We start from the raw sequence: 27,061 nt of genomic DNA, 5'->3' as shown, positions 1-27,061 counted from the left end.
ACATCAAAGTTGCTGGTGAACACAGCAGGCCAGGCAGCACCTCTAGGAAGAGGTACAGTCGACGTTTCAGGCCGAGACCCTTCATCAGGACTAACTGAAAGAAGAGCGTTGCTTGAAATTCCAGCATCTGCGGATTTCCTCGTGTTAACTATAGGCCAGTTACTTTAACATCTGTAGTTGGGAAAATGCTTGGAGCTATCATTAAAGAAGAAATAGTGAGGCATCTGGAAAGAAATGGATCCATCAGGCAGATGCCGCATGGATTCAGCAAAGGAAGGTCCTGTTTGACAAACTTACTGGAGTTCTTTGAGGATATAACGAGTGCTGTGGATAGAGGGGAATAGATGGCTGTTATTTACTTGGATTTCCAGAAGGCATTCGATAAGGAGCCACATACAAGATTTAGATTAGATTAGATTATGAGGACACTCAGTCCCCGTTTATTTTCATTTAGAAATGCATGCGTTAGATGATCCATAAGATGATGCATAGAGTTGGGGGTGATGTACTAGCATGGATAGAGGATTGGTTAACTAATAGGAAGCAAAGAATTGGGATACATAGGTATGTTTCTCTGGTCGGCAATCAGTGGTGAGCGGTGTGCCACAGGGTTTGGTGCTGGGTCCGCAACTGTTCATGATATACATTAACGACCTGGAAGAGGGAGCTGAGTGTAGCGCATCTAAGTTTGCTGATGACAATAAATTGAGAAGAAAAGCAAATTGTGCAGAAGATACAGAGAGTCTGCAGAGAGATAAAGATAGGTTAAGTAAGTGGGCAAGGATCTGGCAAAAGGAATACAATGTTGGTAAATGTGAGGTCATCCACTTTGGAAGGAAAAATGGAAGATCAGATTATTATTTAATGGTAGAAGATTGCAGCATGCTGCTGTGCAGAGGGACTTGGGAGTGCTTGTGCATGAATCACAAAAGGTTGGTTTGTAGGTACAGCAGGCTACCAAGAAGGCAAATGAATGTTAGCCTTAATTGCTAGTGGGATTGAATTTAAAAGCAGGGAGATTATGCTGCAATTGTATAGGGTACTGGTGAGGCCATACCTGGAGTACTGTGTGCAGTTCTGGTCTCCTTACTTGAGGAAGGATATACTGGCTTTCGAGGTGGTACAGAGGAGGTTCACCGGGGTTGATTCCAGAGATGAAGGGGTTAGACTATCAGGAGAGATTGAGTCGCAAGGGACTATACTTGCTGGAATTCAGAAGGATGAGAGAAAATCATACAGAAGCACATAAAATTATGAAAGGGATAGATAAGATAGAGGCAGAAAAGTTTTTTCCAGTGATAGATGAAACTAGAATTAGGGGATGTAACCTCAAGATTCAGGAGAGTAAATCTGGGACAAAGATGAGGAGGAACTGCTTTTCCCAAAGAATGGTGAATCTGTGGAAGTCTCTGCCCAATGAAGCAGTGGAGGCTACCTCAGTAAATATATTTAAGACAAGTTTGGATAGATTTTTGCATTGTAGAGGAATTAAGGGTTATGGGAAAACGGCAGGTCGGTGGAGATGAGCCCATGATCAGATCAGCCATGATCTTATTGAATGGCGGAGCAGGCTCAACGGGCCTGATGGCCGACTCCTGCTCCTGTTTCTTTTGTTCTTATGTTCTTAAATAGTGGGGCAGGCTTGTTGGTCTGAGTGATTTACTCGAGGACCTAGTTCCTCGTTTTAACATATGATAAGAGAGAGAGAGCACAATTGAATAAATTATATTCCTAATGTTTAGGAATGCCAATCTTGGTTGACCAGCAATCGTTGATACATTAATGTGTCTACCACGTTTGTACCCTCTGACATCAAATCCTCCGTAGAAGTTTCGGAGAGGCATCTGAAGCCTCTTGTCTCCACTTCACCTGCCAGCATCTGTCTCTACCTCTCTTCACCCCCCCTCCCCACTCCTTTGTTCTCTCTCGCTTCGTCTTTCTCATCTACGAGCCACTGTTTCCCACTTCAGCCCCTCCCAGCTCCATCTGCTCATCACCTGCATCCTCACTCAGTCCCACCCATCACCTGTCAGCCCCTACCTCATCTCTTTATGTTAACTACTCCCCGTTTACACTTTTCTTCCAGGTACAGGGTGTCAAAACAAAACAAAATGTCGACTTGTGGTCTCCACTTAAACTCCATTTCTATGTTTGGTTGAAATTCTTTTTCCCACATTTCTTTACAATGTGAAACTTGTAATGAAGTTACCGGGCATTAAACTGACAGAGATCAAAACACTGCTTGTGTATGTATTGGTACTGAGCTCCACACAGATTGGACTCGAGTTCAGGATCAAACTCAACTTCCTGGACCAGTAAAACATTAGCATTACTTTTTACTCCAGTCTGCCTGAGCTCAGCAAAGTGTTAAGAAGCCTCCTGATAGTTAGGTAGCCCCGTCCCCTAGCAACACAACTGCCCTCTCCCAAACCCGCACTGCAACTTAACCCAATGCCCCCCCCCATAGTAATCAACCTCTCCCCTCTCCACCCAAGGATATCTGCCAACCAGAAGGGAGGAGAATACCTGATGGAAGAGTGGGGGGATGGGGCAATGTGGTTTGTAGGTGGAGGCAGGGCTGGCACGAGACTAATAAATTTGTGATTAATCACAAATCAAGTAAGCTCACAAGTGGTCTGGACTCTTGTCAGTTTACAAGAAGAGGCATAAAATGCAGTAAGGAAGCCTTAGCTGGAATGCACCAATGACAGCAGGTCAGAGTGTCAGAGTCAGAAGGTTCTGAGCGGAGAGGAGACAATCCAATACATCGTAGGCACGTCCCTGACCACTATCGGTAGTATCTACAGGAGGCCTTGTCTCCAGAAGGCAGCATCTGTCATCAAAGATCCTCACTATATCTAGGTTTAGGAGACGGACCACTTCAAATCCAAAGATCCCCACCCTCCAGGCCATGCCATCTTCACACTGGTTTCAATGGGCCAGGAGGTATCGAAGCCTGTCATCCCACACCACCAGGGTCAAGTACAATTCTCCCAACTTACACAACCTTAATCACCACCTCAGTATAGCAACACCAGGACCACCTTGACCATTTTGCACTACGATGGACTGAGCTCTTTCTTCTAAAATTTGTGCTTAATTTATCTTCGTGTTTTTGTATGAATGTTGTGTCTCTGATGCTATGTGCCTGTGATGCTACTGCAAGTAAGTTTTCATTGCACCTGTGTATATGACAATAAACTTGACTTTGACTCTTGAGCTCAAGGATTTCCAAGTGTGCACAAAATAAGAGCATCGCCTTAGCCATAGAAACGAGCTGTGTCCCGCTCGTTGCTTCCCCCACAAACAGTAAACACATCACTCAACCCAACACATCACTCTCCACGCAGTTACACAGTTCTATGTGTCGAGCTACGTATTCGGAATGAGAGGCAAGGGACAAGAGATATTGTTTTTACTTGATCTATGGGTGAAAGTGGATATCACAGGGCTAAAGTAATCTTCTGGCTAAACTCTTGCCAGTGACCAACTCGGGTTTTTGAAAAATCACTCAGCAGATTTATCATCAGTCTTACTGAGGACACCTTTCTTTTTAAAAAGCTTACAATGCTCAAAAGGTCACTGGTGGTGGACCATTAGTGAACTGGTGGACCTTTGACAGACCCACCGTAGATTTGTTGATTGAAGTATTCCACATTCTGTACTAAGCTTATACATTTTACACCGGTTGGATATGAGTTGGAAAGAATTCGCAGATCAGCCAAGATAAAGGTGGATGGGATATGCCAACGTGGGCATCAGAATAGATGGACCAAGTGCTCCATAGGGGCTGTAAAATCACGTGATTAAACCACACTGATAGATAAAACTCAATAAATGTGACTTTTGAGGAACTAATACTGAAATATTTCTAACCTCGAGCACACCTTGCTGTCTTGACAGTTTAAAGTTTTATGTTTTATGCATTCCTTTTGCATGAAGGAAATCTTACAGGGTTACAGTTTACTAAAGGTGGCTGCAAGTAGAGTACCTCAACTTATACCATGGAAAAATTTTGCCAGATAGTATTTCACATTATGACAACACCACAACCATCACAAAACTCTGCCACAGATGATCCTAAGCCCAGCTATGAAAGGAAGAAGGTTGAGCATGGGGTTAGCAACTCCATACTTTATAAACCTAGAGCTCCAAAGACCTCATTCCTGGGAGAGGAACGGTCTTTGAGAGCAACTTGAAAGACTAGCCCAACACAGAGGGCTCTGGTGAGCTGCTGTAGGCAACCTATCTCCCAGGAGGGAAGATGGGCTTTAGTAAGTACAACAAAAATGCCTTGAATTTAGTCCATACCATTCCATGGATCTCATTCTTGAGTTTAACACAGCCCTCTTAGTAAGGGTCACACAAGTTCCATGTCCATAAACACAAAATATACATCTGTATATCCCAACAAAAAAGGTACACATACTACTGTGACGGGGCCCTGAATTACCGCTATGAACTGTGTTTTTGAAGAGAGAGTTATTTAACACAAACACCTTGTTGTTGTTAAAGAGAGAGAGAAAGACGAAGACGGCTTTGAGATGGTGTTATGGTTTTTCGGCAGCATGTTTACACTTTTGCAAGGACACTAGCAGCTTCCAAGTTCTTACAGAGAGAGAAGGGAGGAGCTGCTTGATGGACAGCTGGTGTTCAGCACAGTGAGATAAATAGAAGGTCAGCTGTTAGACCTGCAGACACCTGGTTTTGGACACTGAATGAGCTTTGTTGTGCCCACAGAAAAGGTGGGTTTTGGAGGATCGATCAGGTGGATCGATCAGTGGCTCACGCAGTGTGAAAAGGGTGTGATCGGTGGGGAGTTATTCGTGTCCAAGCCTCGCCTGGTTTGATAATTCCACCACAGAAGAACGGCCCCTTTTGTTATGGTCACAGTCGGTGACTTCTAAAGAATTTCGGAGGACAACAGGAAGATCGACAGCATCAGCTCACCTGAAGACTCAAATCTCTCCCTCTCTCTCTCTCCATCACTACTCAACTCAATACCACGAACTGAACTGAACTGAACTTTACCCATCATCGTAAGACTGTATTCATTTATCTCTAGACTTGAAGAAGCTTGGTTTTCATATATTTCCACACTTATACATATCTAATCATTGCTAACCTGTTTGATATATCTGATTTTATATTACTGTATTGTGTAGTTACTAATAAATACCATTAGTTAATAGCAATACCGGACTCCAAAGTGTTTTCCATCTTTGCTGGTTCTTTAACCCGTCATGGGGTACGTGACACTACCCAAAAGAAATGCTGCCATCTGATATTAAGAGGCTGGTAGTCATCACCACGAAATTTCACTGAACATCCATTCCAGATGCATTGCAAGATTCCACAGAGGAGAAATGTGACATTGGTGCAATGTCTCATCTGTAGTACTTACCAACTACAGTATATCTGCCCTCTAAAATGTTAACCACCAAGTCAGCAAGAGATCCAATCTATAAGCCTTCAGGACTTAATAAATTCCAGAGAGTAACATCTTTAAAAATAACCATAAACATCAAACGCTACCGTGAAATCTAAATGAGACTGCAGAAAGTGCTTTGTAAACAAAAGGAGACTGGAGAGGGGAACTCAATACAGCAAGTTGAGGCAAGTGGCATTGATGTGAGATAAACACATGGTAGAAAATGCATCTCGGATCAAATGAGGTTGGGGTCAGCTCATATACTGTAGAAAGCCACCAACCACATCTGCTGGAAAGTGGACCAATGTTATCCAACAGCAACAACAATTGCTGATCTATTGCTTTCAACAAGCATGACCAGCCCAAGGTACTTAATAAAAGAGCCACAACACAATATGAGCACGAGTGAGGAAACACTCAGACCAATCACCTTGGTCTTGGTCAAAGGCACAGATCTTAACGAGCATCCTAGAATGTGTGAGGAAGAGATTCAGCAAAAAAAGTCCATAGGATAGAGCCCTGGCAGCAGAAGGAACAGAGTCAATGAAGAACTGATTCATTGCAGGGAAGATTAGCAAGCTAGAAATGGAGGAATGCAGATTCCTGGAAGGGTTAGAGAGCTGCAGAAGAGTGCAGAGATGGGGAAGGGCATAGCCATGGAGGGGGAGTGAAAACTAACATGAAAGTTTTAAGTTGGTCATGTTGCTGAAGCTCCAGGGTTGTGCTGCTTTAGATCATGACATATCTAGGTGGTGTTACAGGTTCAAGCCTCTGCAGTGAAATAAGGCAGGTACTGACCTTCTACGGATGCAGCTTCCTTAGCAGAACACAGCGAACCTTCAGGCATCTCTGGTGGGCCTGGCTGGCAGAGTTACCACTGTGAAAACAAAGAATGGTGGATTTCAAATGCATGTCTTCTAGATCCCTGGCTTCAAGATAACATTTCATACACTTGTTCAACTCATTCAGACAGTTAAATGATAGCTAACAATGTTCTATTTCAGTGTCTTTTCCTTTAAGACCTGTGTTTGTTTGGTTGTAAATGAAGTGAGACAGAGGTGCATCTACTTTAGATTATGAGGACACTTTAACTAGTTTAAAACATCCAAACATGCTTTACAGCCCATTAAGTACAATTGTTATTGTGACATAGGGAGCACAGCAGCCAATTTACACACAGAAGACATCATGCAAGAGCAATAACGTGATGCTTTGATGGTGTGGTTGGGAAATGAACATTAGCTGGGACATTAGGGAGAGCTGTCGTGGTTCACTCTGAAATAACATGGGTAGGAAATGTGTTTCACAATCCAACAGGAAGGTAACGTCTGCCTCATTGCACCATTAGCGTAGTTTCCGAAGCGGGGCTCGAACCCACGGAGAGCAGGCATGGAGACACACAGAATCCTTTTCAAATGATGATATTGAATCCCAAACACTCACAAAATAGGCACACAAACCTTGGTCTAATGCGGCGGAGAGCAGACCTCCAATGATGCTGGAAATCCCTTAACTCACACTGGGTTATCAGCAATAACTTTGACACTGCTGTGGAGATCAACCTAATTTCGGATCCAGAAGTGGGAGCCAACGCCCAGATACCACAATGTCTGATTGTGGACTTCGGAAAGGGTAAAATGAGGGCATATACACCAGTCCGCATGGAGGGATCAGAAGTGGAGAGAGTGAGCAATATCAGGTTCCTGAGTATTCATATCTCTGAGGACCTAACCTTGTCCCAACATATTGATGCAACTATAAGGAAGGAAAGACCGTGACTATATTTCATTAGGAGTTTGAGAGGATTTGGTATGTCACCAAAAACACTCATAAATCTCTACAAATGTACCATTCTCACTGGTTGCATCACCATCCGGTATGTGGGGAGGGGGAGGGGATCTACTGCACAGGATTGAAGTAAGCAGCAGAGAGTTGTAAAATTAGTTAGCTCCATCATGGGGACTAGCCTCTGCAGTATCCAGGACATCTTCAAGCAGTGGTGCCTTGAAAAGGCTGCATCCATCATTAAGGACCCCCACCACCCAGGACATGCCTTCTTCTCACTGTTACCATCAGGAAGGAGGTACAGAGGCCTGAAGGCACACACACTCAGTGATTCAGGAACAGCTTTGTCCCCTCTGCCATCCAATTTCTGAGTAGCCATTGAACACACGATCACTACCTCAGTACATTTTTGTAATTTCTGCTTTTCCACTACTTGTTTAATTTAACCAAATATATAAAAAAAACTGTGAAGTTGAGTGTGAGTGAGTGAGTGTGCGTGCGTGAGTGTGAGTGTGAGTGTGAGCGTGAGTGTGTGTGAGTGTGTGCGTGAGTGTGAGTGTGAGTGTGAGTGTGCGTGTGCGTGTGCGTGTGTATACGCACCCCCACCTTGGTTACTGACCTCCTTGCAAAGTAAAATAGCTCTTTGTCCAACATCTTTCCCTTTCCGTTCCCATACAGATGGAGTCTCTCAGCCCAAGAGCACAGCAGCTAGCATATTGCTTTACTGTGCCTCTTGGGTTCAGTTGCTGCTGCTGTCTATGAGGACTATGAGGGGCTGGTGTGTTCTCCCTGTGACCACACCGGTTCCTCTTGGTGCTCCCGTTGCCTCGCACAGTGTAAAGACACATGGCTTAATGGGTTAATTGATCACATGGTGTTATTGTGCGGCTTGGGCTCGTTGGACCGGATGGACCTGTTACTGTACTGTATCTCTAAATTAAATTAAACTAAAACATTGACTGTTTACTCCTCTTCCATTCATGCTGCCCCTATCACTGTGTGTGTGTGTGTGTGTGTGTGTGTGTGTGTGTGTGTGTTGTTCAAAATTTACAGCATCTGCAGAATCTCTTATGTTTAGCTCTTCTTTCCATTCCTCTCTCTGAATATGTACATTAATTAAATCTCCTCTCAGTCTCCCTTGGTCCAAAATAGAAACAATTCAAGTCTAGACGAGACGGGCCGAGATGGCCTGTTTCCATGCCATAATTGTTATATGGTTATATGGTTATAAACCTGTCCTGATAATTAACATTCACTTGTGCTGTCCACATTGGCCTCGCCCTTCGTTTTAACCTCTCTAATGCTCTTGACATCTCTCCCATTGTGTGGTGACCTGAACTTAACAGCAGCCCAATTGCCATTTCATATTTAAAAATAAACAGAAGTGCAGATGTTAGGAGCTGAGACAAAAATAAAATCACTGGAAGAAATCAGCAGCCAAGAAGCATACTTGGAAAGGGAAACCAGTCATCGTAGAACACTACAGCAGAAAAGGGTCCTTTGGCCCACAATACCATGCCAAACAAATTAAGCTACTGATGCCTTCCGTCTCCTCATGGCTCATACTGTTCCAGTTTCTGTACTTTCATGTGCCCAAGACCCTCTTAAATGTCTCCATCATATCTTCCTCCACCATCAGCCCTGGCAGTACATTCTAGGCAGCCACCACTCTCTTGACCCACACATCTCCCCTGAACTTACCCTCTCATTATTATACATTTCGACCCTGGGAAAAGTATACCAACTGTCTACTCTATCTACACCGGCATCGTAGCATACCGGCTAGCACAATGCTTTACAGTGCAGGCCACCTAGGTTCAATTCCCGCAGCTGTCTGTGAGGACTTTGTACGTTCTCCCCATGACTACATGGATTTCTTCTGGATGATCCAGTTTCCTCCCGCAGTCACTGTAAACTGGTCATTGTAAACTGCCCTGCGATTGTCCAGTGAACTGCAGGGCAGTGTGGCTCAAAGGGCAGGAAGGACCTATTCTGTACTGTATCTCGATAAATAGACAAATAAGTACGAATGTATAAATTTTATCAGCTCTCCCTTCAGCCTATGATACTCCAGAAAAAGCAGCACTACTTTGTTCAACCTGTCTTAATTGCATATGCTTCCTAATCAATGCAGCACCTGCACCTTCTCCAAAGCCTACACAACTAGAATGGAATGAAAGGCTCCAGATGCATCTGCACCAGAATCAGGTTTGCTATCTCCGGCATGTGACGTGAAATGTGTTAACTTAGCAGCAGCAGTTCAATGCAATACATAATATAGAAGAAGGAAAAAAAAAGTAAATCAATTACAGTATACGTATATTGCATAGATTAAAAATTGTGCAGAAGCAGAATATATATTAAAAAAGTGAGGTAGTGTCCAAGGGTTCAATGTCCATTTAGAAATTGGATGGCAGAGGGGAAGAAGCTGTTCCTGAATCGCTGAGTGTGCGCCTTCAGGCTTCTGTACCTTCTACCTGATGGTAACAGTGAGAAAAGGGCATGCCCTGGGTACTGGGGGTCCTTAACAATGGACACTTCCTTCCTGAGACACCACTCCTTGAAGATGTCCTGTGTACTCCGTAGGCTAGTACCCAAGATGGAGCCAAATAAATTTACGAGCCTCTGCAGCTTCTTTCGGTTCTGTGCAGTAGTCCCCCCACCCCCCATACCAGACAGCGATGCAGCCTGTCAGAATGCTCTCCACGGTACATCTATAGAAGTTTTTAAGTATATTTGTTGACATGCCAAATCTCTTCAAATTCTTAATGAAGTATGGTTGCTGCCTTGCCTTCTTTACAACTGCATCAATATGTTGGGACCAGGTTAGATCCTCAGAGATCTTGACACCCAGGGACTTGAAAGTGCTCACTCTCTCCACTTCTGATCCCTCCATGAGGATTGGTATGTATTCCTTCATCTCACTCTTCCCGAAGTCCACAATCAGCTCCTTTGTCTTACTGATGTTGAGTACCAGATTGTTGCTGCAACACCACTTCACTAGTTGGCATATCTCACTCCTGTACGCCCTCTCGTCACCACCTGAGATTCTACCAACAATGGTTGTATCATTAACAAATTTATAGGTGGTATTCGAGCTATTCCTAGCCACACGGTCTTGTGTTTAGAGAGAATAGAGCAGTGGGCTAAGCACACACCCCTGAGGTGCACCAGTATTGATCATCAGTGAGGAGAAGGTATTATCACCAATCCGCACAGATTGTGGTCTTCCAGTGAGGAAGCTGAGGATCCAATTGCAGGGGGAGGTACAGAATCCCAGGTTCTGTAACTTCTCAATCAGAATTGTGGGAATGATGGTGTTAAATGCTGAGCTATAGTTGATGAACAGCATCCTGACATAGGGGTTGTATTGTCCAGGTGACCTAAGGCTGTGTGAAGAGCCATTGAGATTGTGTCTGCCATTGACCTATTGTGGCCAAAGTTTTATAAACTGTGCCACAACTTTCTGAGTGTCGAATTACCTCGACTAATTAAGGCTAGCACGCCATCCACCTTTACCACTTGTGCGGCCACTTTCAGGGAGCTATGGGGTTGGATACTATGATGTCATCATTTTGGGTCGGCTTTGAGGAAGGACCACTGACATGAAACATGGACTGGTTTCTCTTTCTACATATGCTGCTTCAGTGGCTAAGTCCTTCCAGAAATTCTGTTTTTGTATTTGAAGGTTTATATGGAACCAGATATCACCATCCTTCTGTTCACAGTTTTAGCCAAAAGGCGAGGATCCAAGTGGTTCTGTCTTCCTTACCACCTTATCTATCTAACCTGCTACCTTAGGGATATGTGGACAGGCACTTCCTCTGGTCTCTACACTTAGTCATGGAGCCTTACAGAATTTGATTTCCTGATGCAGGGTTTCAGAATTCCCTTCCTCTCTCACAGATGCTGCTTGGCCATTGCGTTCCCCCAGCGATTTGTTTATTGCTACTGAACTGCTCCATCCAGGCAACATCCTGGTGGATCTCCTTCACACATTCACAGTACATTCTTCAGTATCCCACCATTTACTGCTCTTCCCTAGTTAGCACATCCCAAAAACACATTCTCCCTCTCATCTCTCTGAACTGAATCCCATTTCCCTACCCTTCAAACAGGCCACCTGATAAAACTTTTCTCCTGATAATCAAGACCACGGACCATCTATAAAGCTTTTAATCATGGCTCCAACACTCAAAACCATTGATGTACACAGCTAAAAGAAAGGGATTTGGCACAGCATCAACCTTTCAGTCACTGAAACTACATCAACCATTAACCTTTCCTCCCTGGCATTCAGCCAGTTCCATATTCAACTTGCACTTTCACTCGGTTTCTGTAAGCTTTTCCTTTCCCAACCATACCCAAGGGGACTTGCCAAAAACCTTACTAAGACACACACAAAATACATTGTGCACTACCCTAAAGCACCCTTCCTTCTAACCTCCTCAGAACATTCAATCCAAAATCTGAAAACCTCCAAAATCCAAATTTCTTTTTTGAGTACTGACATATTGTTAGAAATGGAAAATTCCACAAGGTATTGGGAAAGTTCTCAGGCAATATGCAGGTCTCTGCACACTTCAGACAGTTCTGAGAAGTGTATATGAAATGAACAGAAGTTAATGAAAAATAGAAAAATATTGCATAAAGCAAAAAAATGAAGATCGTGAACGTGTATTGAAAGAGCGGATTTGTCAGCATCAGAATGACACGTGCTGCTTAACTGTATGCTGATCAAGAAATGAGCAAAGAGCTATCACGATAAACTGAAAATTGAAGATGATTGTGAATATTCAACAGGCTGGTTGCAGAAATTTAAGAAGAGGCACAGCATTGAATTTCTAAAGCATCTGCTGATCACAAAGCCACAGAGTTTGCCAAGATCTCATGAAAATCTAACACCAATACAAGTCCAAAATGCTGATTGTTTTTCTATCTTACATAAAACCTAAAAAAGTAAAATACAAATAGAGTGTACTGTAAACTTTTAATCAAAACATGGCACTGTGGGTGGAGACCAAAAACCTGCCATTGTTTGTTGTTGTTCAACAGCTGAGTCAGGTATTCTCCTGATGCTGCTATGCTGGTTTTGTTACCCTGCACACATTATAGTTTCATTACATTAAAGGTAAGTAAATCATTTTTACTGTTAAGTACATGAAAAAGTGCAAAACAAATACTGCTTCTATCACTGCCTTGTTCCAGAACCCTCCACAACTACTTCCTTTTCTTCCATTTTCTATCAACTCATCCAAAACTGCTGGCTTTGTCCCAACTGCTACCATCATTGGTTGTTGGACTCTTAATTCTACTTAAAATCCATGTTACGGATCTCTTCAGAACCTTCCTGCTCTTTAATCTATGTAATATCAGAAAGGACTATAAATTCACTTTTCGCACACATTGCTGTAAAATATCTACAGAGCTTTATGTTACAGTGATTCTTGTCCAAAGCAGCTAAATGCTGGGCTTTGAAACACAAGAATCTTTGAAAATGGAAAAGGAAGAGGACAAGTTTCATCCTGCAGTGCAACTAGAACTTGGGTTCTATTAAGCACCTTTATCAATGTTAAACATCTTAATATGCTTTAGAGGACAGTAAGTTCAGAGCACAGCAAAAATAATTAAAAATGGGAGATTTTATTAGTCTTGGCTTTGAGTTCAAGGCTCAGGAGATTATTCTGCAGCTTTAGAAAAGTCTGGTTAGGCAACATGGGGAGTATTGCCTTCACTTCTGATTGCCCCAGTATGGGAGGGACAGGGAGGCTTTTGAGAGGCTGCAGAAGAGGTTTATCAGAATGCTGCCTGGATCAGAGGGTATGTGCTATAATGAGAACTAGACAAACCTGAAGTGGCAGGTGTTGAGGCGAGATCTGATGGGAGCCTTAAATCATAGAAAGAGAGGCATAGATAGAGTAGACAAACAGAACATACCTTTTCCCCAGATATTAGGGCATGCATTTAAGTTGAAACGGAGTAAGTTCAAAGGAGATTTGTGGGGCAAGTTTTTTTTATATATAAATAGAAAGTGGTGGCTGCCTGGAATGTGCTACCAGGAGTGTGGTGGTGGCGGCAGATACAGTAAAAGTGATTAAGAGGCTCTTAAATAGGCATAGGCAGCCAGCTAGTGATGTAGTGGTATCAGCATCGGACTTCAGGGTGAGTGCTCCCGGGTTTGAACACAGCCAGTCCTTGCACACTTTCCATCCGTGCCGGGTTAAGCGTCGAGCTTGCAACTCGGCTTCGTGAAAAAGTCAAAGTGCCACAGAAACGGCAAAAATGCCACCCAAAGCGCCAGAAGGCGTGGAAAGAAACAACAAATATGCACAGGAATATGCAGAGAATGGAGGAATACAGACATAGAGTAGGCAGAAGAAATTAGCTTAATTAAGTATTTAATTGCTAGTTTAATTAGTATGGTATAACATCATGGGCCAAACCTGTTCTTCTGCTGTCTTATGAACTAAAATCTTTCAAACTTCCTGAAAGATGAAATGAGACATATTGTCCTGATTAGTGTGGATGGGGTAAATGGTTGGCACATAGGCAGTGTGATGAAGGGCGTATTTCGGTGCATTCCATGACTCTGTGAAATGTGAAGTCATTTCAGGAAGGAATTCTGGACTGTGGGATGTTGACAGTGAAAGGCATAGTGCCAGTGGTGGAGTGGTGAAAATCTGGGGTGTGAGGCAGAGCTGATACACTGGATGGTCATGGGACTGTTGAAGATACAAAAAGGGAAAGGCAAGGCCATGGAGGCTGTTGAGATAAAGGGTGAAAAGCAGCTGTTTCCACCCCTCCACCCTTGCAGTCTGGAGAACAGTGTCCCGTTCCAGATGGAGATACATACATTGTCAAAATCTGTATCTAGTGCCGTGCAGAGAGCTGGTTCCTGTGGGAAGAGCCTGACCCTAGGTCACTGGTCTGTTTACTTACAGAGAGTTTTATTACTAGACTTTTCCATTTAGCACACTGCCCAGAAACTTCAACAGCAAATGCTAGGTGACTGAGAGAATGGATCTGCATTTTACATAGCACTGAAGTCGCACCAAGTCCCCATGGCTTTATTGTTAATTAAATAATTTTGAAACTCATCCACTATTGCAATGGATTAAAATCAGAAATACTCTTGCCAAGTTCAATTTAGAATGCAGTAAGTGTTTAGTTATTGGACTTGTTATTTAATTATTTAGTAATTATGGACTTTGCATTGGTGGGAAAATGCTGACAACTTCTCTCAGAGGTCTGCTGCCTGAGCGATCCGGAGGAAGTTCTTCTGCATCAGACACCTCAGGGCAGAGTTACAGCCTTCAGCACAAGCTTGTCATAGGCGCTAGGTATCCACGCAAACCGGCTACGCCAGGCTAAATCTACCACAGAGCAGGGTCTAAACTTTCAGTGGAGGAAGTGGTCTTGAGGAACAAAGGCAAACCTTAGTTAATCGATATTTTAATCTATATTTTGAGTGATTTATTTATTGACATACAGTGTGGAATAGGCCCTTCTGGCCCTTCGAGCCTCACCGCCCAGCAACCCCCTGATTTAATCCCAGCCTCATCACAGGGCAATTTACACCTACCAACCGGTACATTTTTGGACTGAGAGCAGAAACCCACGTGGCCACAGGGAGAACATACAAACTCCATACAGGCAGTGGAAAGACATGAATCCCCGTTTTTGCCTGTATTATAAAGCATTGTGCTAGCCACTACGCTACTGCGCCACCCTATTGTTAAACATTTTGATAGGCAGATGAATGTGAAGAGAATGGAGGGATATGGACAGAAAGGATTCATTCGTTTTGCACAACATCGTGAGTAGAAGAGACTGTTCCAGTACTGTACCATGTATATTGGCTTCAAATGTTTGATCTTATTTACAATTTAAATAGCTTGATCAGTTTTGGAATGTTTTCTATAAAAGGATTATGAATGTCATAAATACTTACAGGTACGCAGTATTGTGACAGTCAGCTAAACAGGGGCTCTGCTGTATGACACGTTGCTGCCAAAACATACTGTAAACATACCACACCCACATCCACTGGTAACGTGACACAATGACCTCTCACCTTCTGCACTGATACTGCTCCTTGTTCAGCATCATTCCTGCACATAAATACCACAAAGTATACCCAGCTTATCTACATAAACACATCCAATCACTACAGAGTGAAGCATCCACCTACAGAGCTGATTGGATACAAGCCTGTAACTCATGTAGTCATTATTCTAGATGTCATGAGAAAATGCTGGAGGTACCTAGCAGGTCGAGCAATATCTGTGGAGACAGGAAGAGCTAACGTTTGACGTCAATGACCTTAAAATTATATATAAACCAGCTGAACCATTTAAAGCGAAAATGGAACAACTAAGAGGATTAAGAAGATGCTAAATATTATCTTGCGCTTACATAACACTGCTGAAGAATGGTAGATGGAATTTAATGCAAACAAGGGTGACGTCTTGCACTTTGGTAGGACCAACCAGAGTAGGTCTTACACAGAGAACAGTAAAGCACTGAAGAGTGTGGTAGATCAAAGGGATCTGGGAATACAGGGCCATAATTCATTGACAATGGTGTCACAGGTACATAGGGTCCTTAAGAAAGCTTTTGACACATTGGCCTTCATAAGTCAAAGTACTGAGTACAGGAGATGGAATGTTATGTTGAAGTTGTATAAGACATTAGTGAGGTCTAATTTGGAGTACTGTGTGCGTTTTGGTCACCTACCTACAGGAAAGATATAAATAGTATTGAAAGAGTACAGAGAAAATTTACAAAGATGTTGCTTCGAGGACCTGAGTTATATGGAAAGATTGAAAAGGTTAGGACTTTATTCCTTGGAATGTAGAAGACCGAGGGGAGATTTGATAGAGGTATACAAAATTATGAGGAGTATAGATCAGGTAAATGCAAGCAGGCTTTTTCCACTGAGGTTGGGTGGGACTACAACTAGAGGTCATGGGTTAAGGGTGAAAGGTGAAAATTTTAAGGGGAAAATAAGGAGAAGCTTCTTCACTCAGAGGGTTGTGGGAATGTGGAACAAGCTGCCAGTTCAAGTGGTGCATGCGAGCTCGATTTTGATGCTGAAGAGAAGTTGAATAGGTACATGGATGGTAGGGGTATAGAATTTGATGGGAGTAGGCAGTTTAAATAGTTTGGCAAGGATAAGATGGGCTGAAGGGACTGTTTCTGTGCTGTACTTTTCTATGACTCTATTAAACATAGAAAAAGATCCCAAACATATAAATAGATTTGCAGAATCTTAGCAAGTCACAGTACAACAGTCAACCCATCATATCCGTCCCAAGGCAATTCACACAGCCTAATTCACATCCTGTGAATGAACATACATTTTTTAAAAAAGCTGACAGAAAGCATGCCTTAAGGGAGGAAGGAAATAGTTGGAAATTCTTCCATGCATTTGCAGTTCATGCAAAAGAAGAGAAAACAGGTGGGTCCAGTTCTGATGAAAGAAGCAAATTGGAAGAGGAATAATAGCATCACCTGCACGAGGTGGGAGGTGTTACATCAGCTGACTGTGTGTGTGTACACGGTTTCACTGTGAAGGTTGTGCAAGGTTGTCACCACAAGGGATAAATGTTCATCGTAAAGAGCAGCCGACTGCCTAAGTGAGTTCCTGTAGATTCCCCCCAGCTAGGCCAAATAAACGATGCAATGCTTTTTTCTGTTCAGCTGGTCAGTTCGCACAAGCACAAAAATCTTGGAAACTGAGAGAATCTCCAAGCATTAGTAGGTCAGATCCACGGAGGACCAGAAAAAAAACATTCTTGTGGAGACGCATGGGGTGAATCCGCAGTTCTCTTTACAGAATGTGTTATCACAGAAATTTCACCAGGCAGCACGTGTAGAGATTGTGTCTCTCAGCCACAGGGTTTGAGGGTCTGTAGGCCAGAGTAAGTGTAGACAGGGCCAATTTAAAATGAGCTGTCAGTGCAGAAAGCCCAGAGCTGGAGCCAGCTTTATGAGAACAGGGTAGGGCAATCCCACAGAGGAATTGGAACACACAGACCCAGATCTTCAAAGTTCAAAAATTCGAAGTTAAATGTAAAATTTATTATCAGAGTTTATACATGTCACCACATATAACCCGGAGGTTCTTTTTCTGCGGGCATACTTAGCATATCTATAGGACACTAGCTGTAAACAGTATCTGTAAACATCAGAAACTAAACTGTAAACAAACTCTGCAAATGCTGATATAAATAAAAAGCAATAAATAACACACATGAAATAACAAGACAACAGAGATTTTAAATGAGTGTAGTTATGTCCTTTTGTTCAAGAGTTTTATGCTTGTGGGGCAGTAACTGATCTTGAACCTGGTGGTGTGAGTCCTGAGCTCCTGTACCTTCAACCTGATGGCAGACATCCCACCTCTCCCAGAAGTTCCAGGAGTCTCCCACATATTGATAGTGGCTTCCTGATGCCCGCAAATTATATACAATATCCCGGAAATCGATTTTTTTTGACAGTGAACGAGAGAGAGAGAGCGTGAGACAGAGCATGAGAGCGCACAAGAGAGCGAGAGAGAGCATGAGAGAGTGCAAGAGAGAGAGAGAGAGAGAGAGAGAGAACATGAGACAGCACAAGAGAATGCAAGACAGAGCGCAAGAGAGAGAGAGAGAGAGAGCACAATGGCAAAGTGTTCCAAAAAAAGAAAATATAAAATATACTTCACCCCAGACTACGCTAAGGTGTACCTCTGCCTAATAGGGGTCAAAAATAATGACAATGTTGCTCACTGCACTGTTTGCAACAGTGACTTTTCTATTGTCCATGGTGGGTTAAGACTGTAAAAGACATGTTGAGGTGAGTTTAACAGGTGTCATTCATTCATTAGTATAGCTAACGTTATTTAAACTAGCTGGCTAGCTGCTAAGAAGCTACTCTACTGCAGACATCCCACCTCTCCCGGAAGTTCCGGGAGTCTCCTGCAAATTGATGGTGCTACCTCCCTGAAATGAGTTTTTGCAGGGTGGGATGTCTGTGATGGCAGCAGTGAGAAAAGAGCATGGCCTGGGTGGTGAGGATCTTTGATGATGGATGCTGCTTTTCTACGACAATGTTTCATGTAGATGTGCTTAATAGTTTGGAGAGTTTTACACACGAAGTACTGGACCAAATCCACTACCTTTTGTAGGATCTTCTGCTCGAAGGCACTGGTGTTCCCATACCAGGGCTGTAATGCAGCCAGTCAGCACACCTTCCACCACACATCCATAGAAGTTTGCCAAGGTTTTTGTTGTCATGCCGAATCTCCACAGACTCCTGAGGAAGTAGAGGTGCTGTCGTGCTTTCTCTACAATTATATTTATATGATGGGTCCAGGACAGGTCCTCTGAGATAGCGACACCCTGGAATTTAAAATTACTGACCCTCTGCACTTCTGATCCTCCAGTGATTACTGGCTCATGGACCTCTGGTTCCCCTCTCCTGAAGTCTATTATCAGTTCCTTGGTCTTACTGACATTGAGTGAGAGGGTGTTGTTTTGCAACGCTCAGCCAAGTTTTCAAACTCCCTCCTGTATGCTGATTCATCACTACCTTTGATACTGCCCACAACAGTGGTGTGTCATCAGCAAACTTGTATATGGTGTTGGAGCTGTACTTAGCCACATAGTCATTGGTGTAAAACGAGTAGAGCAGAGGGCTGAGCACACATCCCTGCGGTGCTCCTGTGCTGATGGAGATTGTGAAGGAGAAGCTTTTGCCAATCTGAACTGACTGGGGTACACAAGTGAGGAAATCCAGGATCCAATTGCACAAGGGGGTATTGAGGCCCAGGTCTTGGAATTTACTGATTAGTTTTGAGGGGATGATGGTGTTAAATGCCGAGATGTAATCGATAAAGAGCATTCTGATGTGTGCACCTTTGCTGTCCAGCGTTGTACAAAGAGCCAATGAGATGGGATCTGCCGTAGACCTATTTCTTCGGTAGGTGAATTGGAGTGGATCCAATTCGCCACTCAGACAGAAGCTGATATGCTTCAACACCAGCCTCTCAAAACATTTCATCACTGTGGATGTAAGTGCTGCTGGATGATAGTCTTCAACCTAAATCAGAAGCCAATGTGGATTAATGAACAGGTGGGATGATGGCACAGGTTAACACATAAGCAGAAGATCTCAGGATGAGTATGGTGGATAAAAATCATCACCAGTTGTGTTGTGCTTACTTCAGCCAGCTTCATTTCAGGCAGTTATATTTTAGCCCTGCCCATCCCTTGGCTCCTACAATTGATGAAAGGGTGTCTTTCATATTTCACTCCCCCTTCCCTCCCAATCTCAGCCTTCGCATCTGCCTCTGTGTCCCATTTATCCTCTAACTTCTTACAATTCCCTTACTGACCTCAGCCACATCATTACAGACACTCAGTGAGACTGGCACAGAAGTTACAGGACACACACTTAGCTTTTTGGCCCAGATAGCAGTTGGTGTTTATGTTCTACGTCAGGGCTTCCCAATCTCGGGTCCACAGACCTCTAGTTTAAAAAAGGTTGGTAACCCCTGCTCTGCATGAACATCATCCCTCCCCTCCTTCATCTGCCTAAGCATTTGCTCGTGGACTTTGAGTGCTTAGGCTCGGTAGAGGACAACTATTGCCACGACCAAATGTTTCTATTTACAGTGCACAGGGTAGGAAGAGAAGTTCACCGATTAGCATTGTTGCAGAACAAGCATCAGAGGGAAATATGTGTCTCACTCTGTGGGTGGCGGGGGGTTGCTCGAGAAGGAAGGGTGCAGTGAGGCTCCAGGAATGCACAAGCACAGGGACCACCACCATAGCAGTCACGCTTAAATAAAACACATCAAAAGGTTGAGCCCCAGTTCAGGGAAAAGCCTGGCCTGTGGGGTGGAGGGGGGGGGGGGGCTTCAATTGGCTTGTGCATCAGGAAGTGCTGACACTAGCCAGGGGACTCACCACACGTGCCCTCCCCACCCATTACAACCATTCAAGTTACTGAAATTCATCCTTACAGAATATACAAACCACTTCTCAAAAATTTGAGATATAGAATAAAATTCATTGACGCAGAGTTTACGTGAAAAATAAGAGTTAAACAAAAACAAGATTTATGTGCAGCTTCTCGCCATGCAAAATCACGACTGCTCAATGGAGGGGTTGGACAAACTCCGGTTGTGCTCTCTAGAGCTTTGAAGGCTAAGGGGAGATCTGATCGTCATTTATAAAATTATGAGAGACATAGATAGATAACGTAGTCAAAGTCCCTTTCCCATGATCCCGGGATACAACATGATTAGTATTGCTATTTAACAATACAGAGAGAATAGTCTGTTTAGAAGCTTTTAATAAGTTGCCCAGAAATTCATCATCAATTCTTTTCATTGCTGTTTTTTCAAAGTACAGCAATCCCCCAGAACAATTTCCATTTCTCATTATTTCCCTGAAAGACTGCACCTATATTCTCTCTCTCACACACCCATCCTCCCAGATTTCAGAAAGTTTTCTTTCTTGTTTCAGAAGATCGGAACAGCATTGAATTATGCAACCAACTTACATCAGGAGCTTGCACCAGTGTTAGCCCCTGACAATCCTCACCATCCAGACTGTCAGGGTTCTACAACACACCAAAAGACCCAATGTCCATGCCAACCATCCAGCACCTCTATACTAAATGTCATTTTTATTCCCCCCATGGTCCCATCAACTCCCTTCAGATGTCAATATTCTTTGTGCAGTCTAGAGGCAAATTACATTTGCTAATTAACCTACCAGCCCCACACATTTGGGGTGTGGAGTGAAATTGAGTGATTGTTGATGAACATGCAAACTCCACACAGAGAGCAAGATCGAACATGGGGCACGCGAGCTGGCATCACTACCACCTGCACCAGAGTTTCCCTTAGACTGTAGCTTCTCATTTCATACAAATTTGAAAACTTGTGTGGCTAAAGACCCTTGCGTCTATTGCCTCAGGAAACAATCATTATGGTCAACCACTCCCCTCCTGCCTTCTCGTTCCAGCTCTCCCATCTCATCCCCAGGCTATTCCCACACAAATGCTGCCCCACTCCAGCGGAACCATTTCAGTGCATAGCAACTGGCACTTAACAGGAAATAAGCGAGGGCGAGACAGGCCAAGAAAAGCAGCTTTGTACTTTGAAACTTCACCATGGAAACAGCTTTCAGCTTTCTCCTAAACATCTGGGGAAATTAAAAATACAGTTTTCCCTCTGATCTGCCATTTATGAAGTTCCGGGAATTGATTGCCATTAGATTCCTATCAAACCAGCACATCAGTTTATTAGAAACATCAGATAATTGATCGTGCCCAGTAACTTGTACTGGAAGCTCTATTACCCAGCATACAGCAGGTACAACACGTTGTGCTGAACGTACATTGGCTAAGGAGACCCGAATACATCATATACGCATGCCACAGGATACGGCACATGTAGGCTGATCAAACAAAATCTCAGTGATCACCATAGCGAGATAGAAAGGTGGCATAATGTAATGGGTGAAGACCTTGGTGTGCATGTGTGCACACCCATACACACACACACACACGCACACACACACACACACACACACACACACACACACACCCATACACACACACACACCCATACACACACACACGCACACACACACACACGCACACACGCACACACACACACGCACACACACACACACGCACACACACACACGCACACACACACACACGCACACACGCACACACACACACACGCACACACACACACGCACACACACACACACGCACACACGCACATACACACGCACACACACACCCACGCACACACACACGCACACACACACGCACGCACACACACACACGCACACACACACACGCACACACACGCACACACACACACGCACACACACACACACACACACGCACACACACGCACACACACACACACACGCACACACACACACACACACACGCACACACACACACACACGCACACACACACACGCACGCACACACACACGCACACACACACACGCACACACACGCACACACACACGCACACACACACACGCACACACACACACACACACACACACGCACACACACGCACACACGCACACACACACACACGCACACACACACACGCACACACACACACACGCACACACGCACATACACACGCACACACACACCCACGCACACACACACGCACACACACACGCACGCACACACACACACGCACACACACACACGCACACACACGCACGCACACACACGCACACACACACGCACACACACACACACACACACGCACACACACACACACACACGCACACACACACGCACACACACACACACACACACGCACACACACACACGCACGCACACACACACGCACACGCACACACACACACGCACACACACGCACACACACACACACGCACACACACACACACACACACGCACACACACGCACACACGCACACACGCACACACACACACACACACACACACTGACTTTAAAGTAGCAAAGCATATCATTGGATGGCATTCATGCTAAATACGGTCAGAGATGGCCTATGAGAAACCCCTTTTATGCGGCACAATTAGTGGAGCAGCCTGAAGAACGGTCTCAGCCCGAGACGACAATTGTTTATTTATTTCCATAAAAGCTGCCTGACCTTCTCAGTTCCTTCACATTTGTGTGTGTTGCTCAGTAGGGTGACTGCCTCAGAGCTCCGCGGCCCCAGGTTGACGCTGACCGCCAACGCCGTCGGTCTGGGAGTTTGCTCACTTGCCCTGTGATCACATTGGCTTGTTCTGGTTTCTCCCCCACATTCCCAGGGTGGAATGCTGGGTAGGCTAACTGGACACTGTAAACTGCCCCCTAAAAGCGTAGGTGAGGAGTAGAATCTGCGGGAAAACTGATGAGAACATGAGAGAATTGAGATCAATATAGGATTAGAGTGAATAGGTAGTCGATGTCAGCATGGACTCAGTGGGATGAAGGGCCTGTTTCTATGTTCAATATTAGAATATTAAAACTAAGAGCAGTGGAGAGATGGAGGTGTTTCAGGAGGAAATTGTAGTCATAGATGTCAATAGTGAAATAATGAAACAATTGTGGAAAAAATGCAAAATACTCAAGGGGCTTAAATCACAAAAAAACTAAAACAGCCCATAGATTTGAGAAAGAAAGGTTTTGGTGCAGAGGCATGGTAGTCCAAGCTGACTGAGAAAGGATGAAATTGCACTGGAAATAGTAGAGAGGACAGCCACTTGGATGTTGCTAGGGATGCAGTGTTTCAGTTACGAAGTCTGGATAGCTGGATTTGTTTTCTATGGATGGGTGGGTGTGGGGGGTGGGCGGTGTGAAGTCTGATCAAGACATACAGATAGAGAAGCTGAAAGGAATAGAGGGACCTCTGTGCCTAATGCTCAGCATGAAGATGGTGGGCTGAAGAGGTGTTTCTGTCCTGTGCGGCTCTACAACACTATCCCTGAGAATCCAGGGCAATATACTTCCACTCTATGACAGGGAGATGTATGTCTGTGAATTCCTTAACAAAAGGTGTTATTGTTCCACAGCACTGAGGTCCAAGAGGGATGAGAACATATTGTGTCACACTGATTTAGCATGGGTGTGTAAGTGAAGACATGCACACACACACACACACACACATACACACACACAAATGTTGCTGTGCTTCCTTTCTCAGCATCCATTCCCTTGCATCACATTCCCAAAACATGACCTTCACTCTGTAGTCTTCTATAATTTCTTTCACTTACCTCCTTTTCCCTCTCTGCTCCCCTGCTCAGTGTCCCTTGCCTTCTTCAGCCAGCTTAATAGCAAAATTTTATTTGAAGCGCTCCTAAAGGGCTCTATCATACTGACTCTTATAGGAGCACCATCAAATAAAATGTAACTGAGCCACAATATATCAGGAAAAGTGACTGAAAAAGGGAGACACAACACAAAGTGATTGATGGATATTCCACTCAGCCATGGCAGAATGTTTAAAATGAGGAATCTTTTCTTTATCTGCCTGGTAATCTTCTTCTCACAAACTGCCCACCTTCTTTCATCATTCCTAAATTCACACTGCCCTTCTGTCCCCGGGCTTCTCACTCCCAAGAACTGCCAAATGGAAAAAAATTAAGTCAGACAATATTCAAGAGGCCAGGACTGGAATAGCACAAGTATGTTCAGAGTTTAGGACCGGTGATGGCTGCAGAGATGGAGAGAAACAATTGCGTGGAATTATTTAAAAGAAGGAACGGGACTTTTTTTTTAAACTGAAGCATTGGTTCAGAATTGGTTCAGCACCAGAATCAGATACAGATCGAAGCCCAAAAAGGTAATGTGAAAAAAGGAGTCGTGAGTTAGACCAGAGAGCAGGGCTGTGGGAAGTAAGGAGAACAGCTGGAGTGCACCAGAATAGTAAAACTCAGAGCTATCAAAAGCCAGGGTCAAGGTTTCAGCATAGCAGGATATGTTACTGAGCAGGCAATAAGGGTTCATAGTGATGTCATGATAAGAGGTCAGTTGCTCCCCTTGGGGTGAACAACACCACCAAAGTTGTAAACCATCTGGTGCAGCTTGTGGCTGACCTCAGAGCTGGACCGACCAGCATTCAGAGAATGGAGTTTCCAGGGACCGATTGAAGACTAAAGCACCTGTTCTCTCCATGGGGGAATTTCTACACACAGGAAGTCTGACAGTTTGAGATGGAGAAAGGGCAGAGTGTAGGTATTGGGCATGGGTCCTTTCCCAGTGATGCCCACAAATTGAGAGAATAAGATAACATAGAGACAGTGCACTGATGAGCAGTAGGAAGGGTCAGTAGAATTCCCAGAGCCACTGAGGAAGGAGCAGGAAGAGACCTCTCGAACTAGAATGACAGGTGAGAGTGGAATCAGGAGAAGGCTGGATGCAGGCTTGGTCAACCCTGTCAGAAACAGGTCACCAGGAAGGGGAGGGATAGCCCTCCACACAATGTCATGCAAGTTTGGCAAGAAGCTTTTGGCTACACAGGTATAGGAAGGAGAGTTAAAAACAGGTTTGGACAGTGGCAGCAGAATCTGAACAAGAAAGCAAGGCAGGGACTTAGGAAACCATCCAGAAGGACGAAGGAATGGTAATTATGGGGAGGGAGCTGAAGAGAAGCAGGATCTGGAAAGTCATACAATTGCAACTAAGTATTGGTTGGTAACTTAAAGGCCATTTCTGTTCCTATCAGACTCTATGTCCAACCTGCTTATACATAAACCATCTGTACCATAGAAAGCTTCCTATCAACATACATTACAGCTTTATTTGGCAGCTGTTCTATCCAAGACAGCAAGAAATTACAGAGCTTCAACATGTTCTTGTCTATCACAAAAGCCACCATCTTCCACAGGTTCTGTTACCCTTTCCCCTACCAGCCAGTATAATCAAAGACCCCTACCCCAGGTCATTCTACCTTCTCCTCCACCTCCTTCCACAGGGCAAAACATACACAAACTCACAGTAAGAACACCAGGATTCAAGGTCAACTTTTACCCCACTCTTGAGCAGACGTCTTACAAATAAAAATGAACTCATTTTCTCTCAGTCCACCTCACCATGAAGCACATGATAATACAGGCTGAGGTCAGCATGGTTTAATCTTGCCTCGCAAATCTGTTGAGAATTCTTTGAAGAAATAACAAGCGGGATAGACAAAGGAGGATTGGTGGATGTTGTTTACTTGGATTTTCAGAACATCTTTGACAAGGTGCCTCACATGAGGCAGCTTAACAAAATAGGAGCCCTTGGTATTACAGGAAAGGTACTAGCATTGGTAGAAGCCAAATAGCGGGAATAAAGTTGACCTTTCCTGGTGAGCTGCCAGGGACCAATACTGCATGTAAATGTTCACGATGATAAAATTAATGACCTTGTGACCAGGTTTGAAGATGATACAAAGGTAGGTGGAGGGGTAGGTAATGTTGAGGAAGTAGAGAGTCTGCACAAGGATTAAGTGAATTGGCAAAGAAGCAGAAGTTGGAACACAGTGGAGGGAAGTGTATGGTCATGCACTTTGGTAGTGGAATAAAGGCTAGACTATTTTCTAGACAAGGAGCTAATTCAGAAATCAAAGGTGCAAGGGGACTTGTGTGTCCTCGTGCAGGACACTCTAAAGGTTAACTTGCACGTCGTGTTGGTGGTGGGGGGGGCAAATACAATGCTGGCATTCAATTTGCAAAGACTAGAATACAAGGACAAGGATGTGATGCTGAGGCTTTATAAGACATTGGTTAGACTGCACTTGGAGTATTGTGAGCGGTTTTGGGCCCCTATCTGAGAAAGGACTTGCTAGCATTGGAGAGGGTCCAGATGAGGTTCATGAGAATGATCCCGGGAATGAAAGGGTTAATGTACGAGGACTGTTTGATGGTTCTGTATCTGCACTTGCTGGAATTTGGAATGATGAGGGTCATTTCATTGAAAACTACAGAATACTGAAATATCCATGGTCCATTGTCCTCTCTTAATAAATTCTTCCTTTTTCAGCCCTTTACCTCTTCCACCTATCATCTCTAGGCTTCTTACTTCATCTCCCTCACCTGGCCTTAGTTATTACCTGCCAGCTTGTATTACTCCCTCTCCCCCTACTTTCTCATTATGGATTCTGCCCCCTTCTTTTCCAGTCCTGATGAGGAGTCTCAGCCTGAAAAATCGACTGTTTAATTCCCTCCATAAACGCTGCCTGTCTTGCTGAGTTCCTCCAGCAATGTGTGTTTTGCTCAAGATATCCAGCATCCACTGAATCGATGTCTAGAATATTGAAAGGCGTGGATAGTGCAGACATGGAGAGGATCTTTCCA

At 44.1% G+C, this 27,061-nt stretch overlaps 1 protein-coding gene across 2 annotated transcripts in view; it reads right to left on the bottom strand.

Moving 5' to 3' along the window:
• Window positions 1-27,061, bottom strand: part of LOC134348676 (pleckstrin homology domain-containing family G member 3) — a 229,093-nt gene that overhangs the window by 181,683 nt on the left and 20,349 nt on the right. For both annotated transcript variants that reach the window (XM_063052453.1, XM_063052462.1), the window contains exon 2: window positions 6,230-6,308. In XM_063052453.1, the coding sequence (XP_062908523.1) occupies window positions 6,230-6,278 (49 nt within the window). In that variant the 5' untranslated portion in view covers window positions 6,279-6,308. The remainder of the gene's footprint in view (window positions 1-6,229; window positions 6,309-27,061) is intronic.

Source organism: Mobula hypostoma, chromosome 1 (assembly GCF_963921235.1).
Source record: "Mobula hypostoma chromosome 1, sMobHyp1.1, whole genome shotgun sequence".
NCBI classification, from domain to species: Eukaryota; Metazoa; Chordata; class Chondrichthyes; order Myliobatiformes; family Myliobatidae; genus Mobula; species Mobula hypostoma.
The sequence above is the reverse complement of the archived record's forward strand: the minus strand, read 5'-3'. Positions and strand labels throughout refer to the sequence as shown.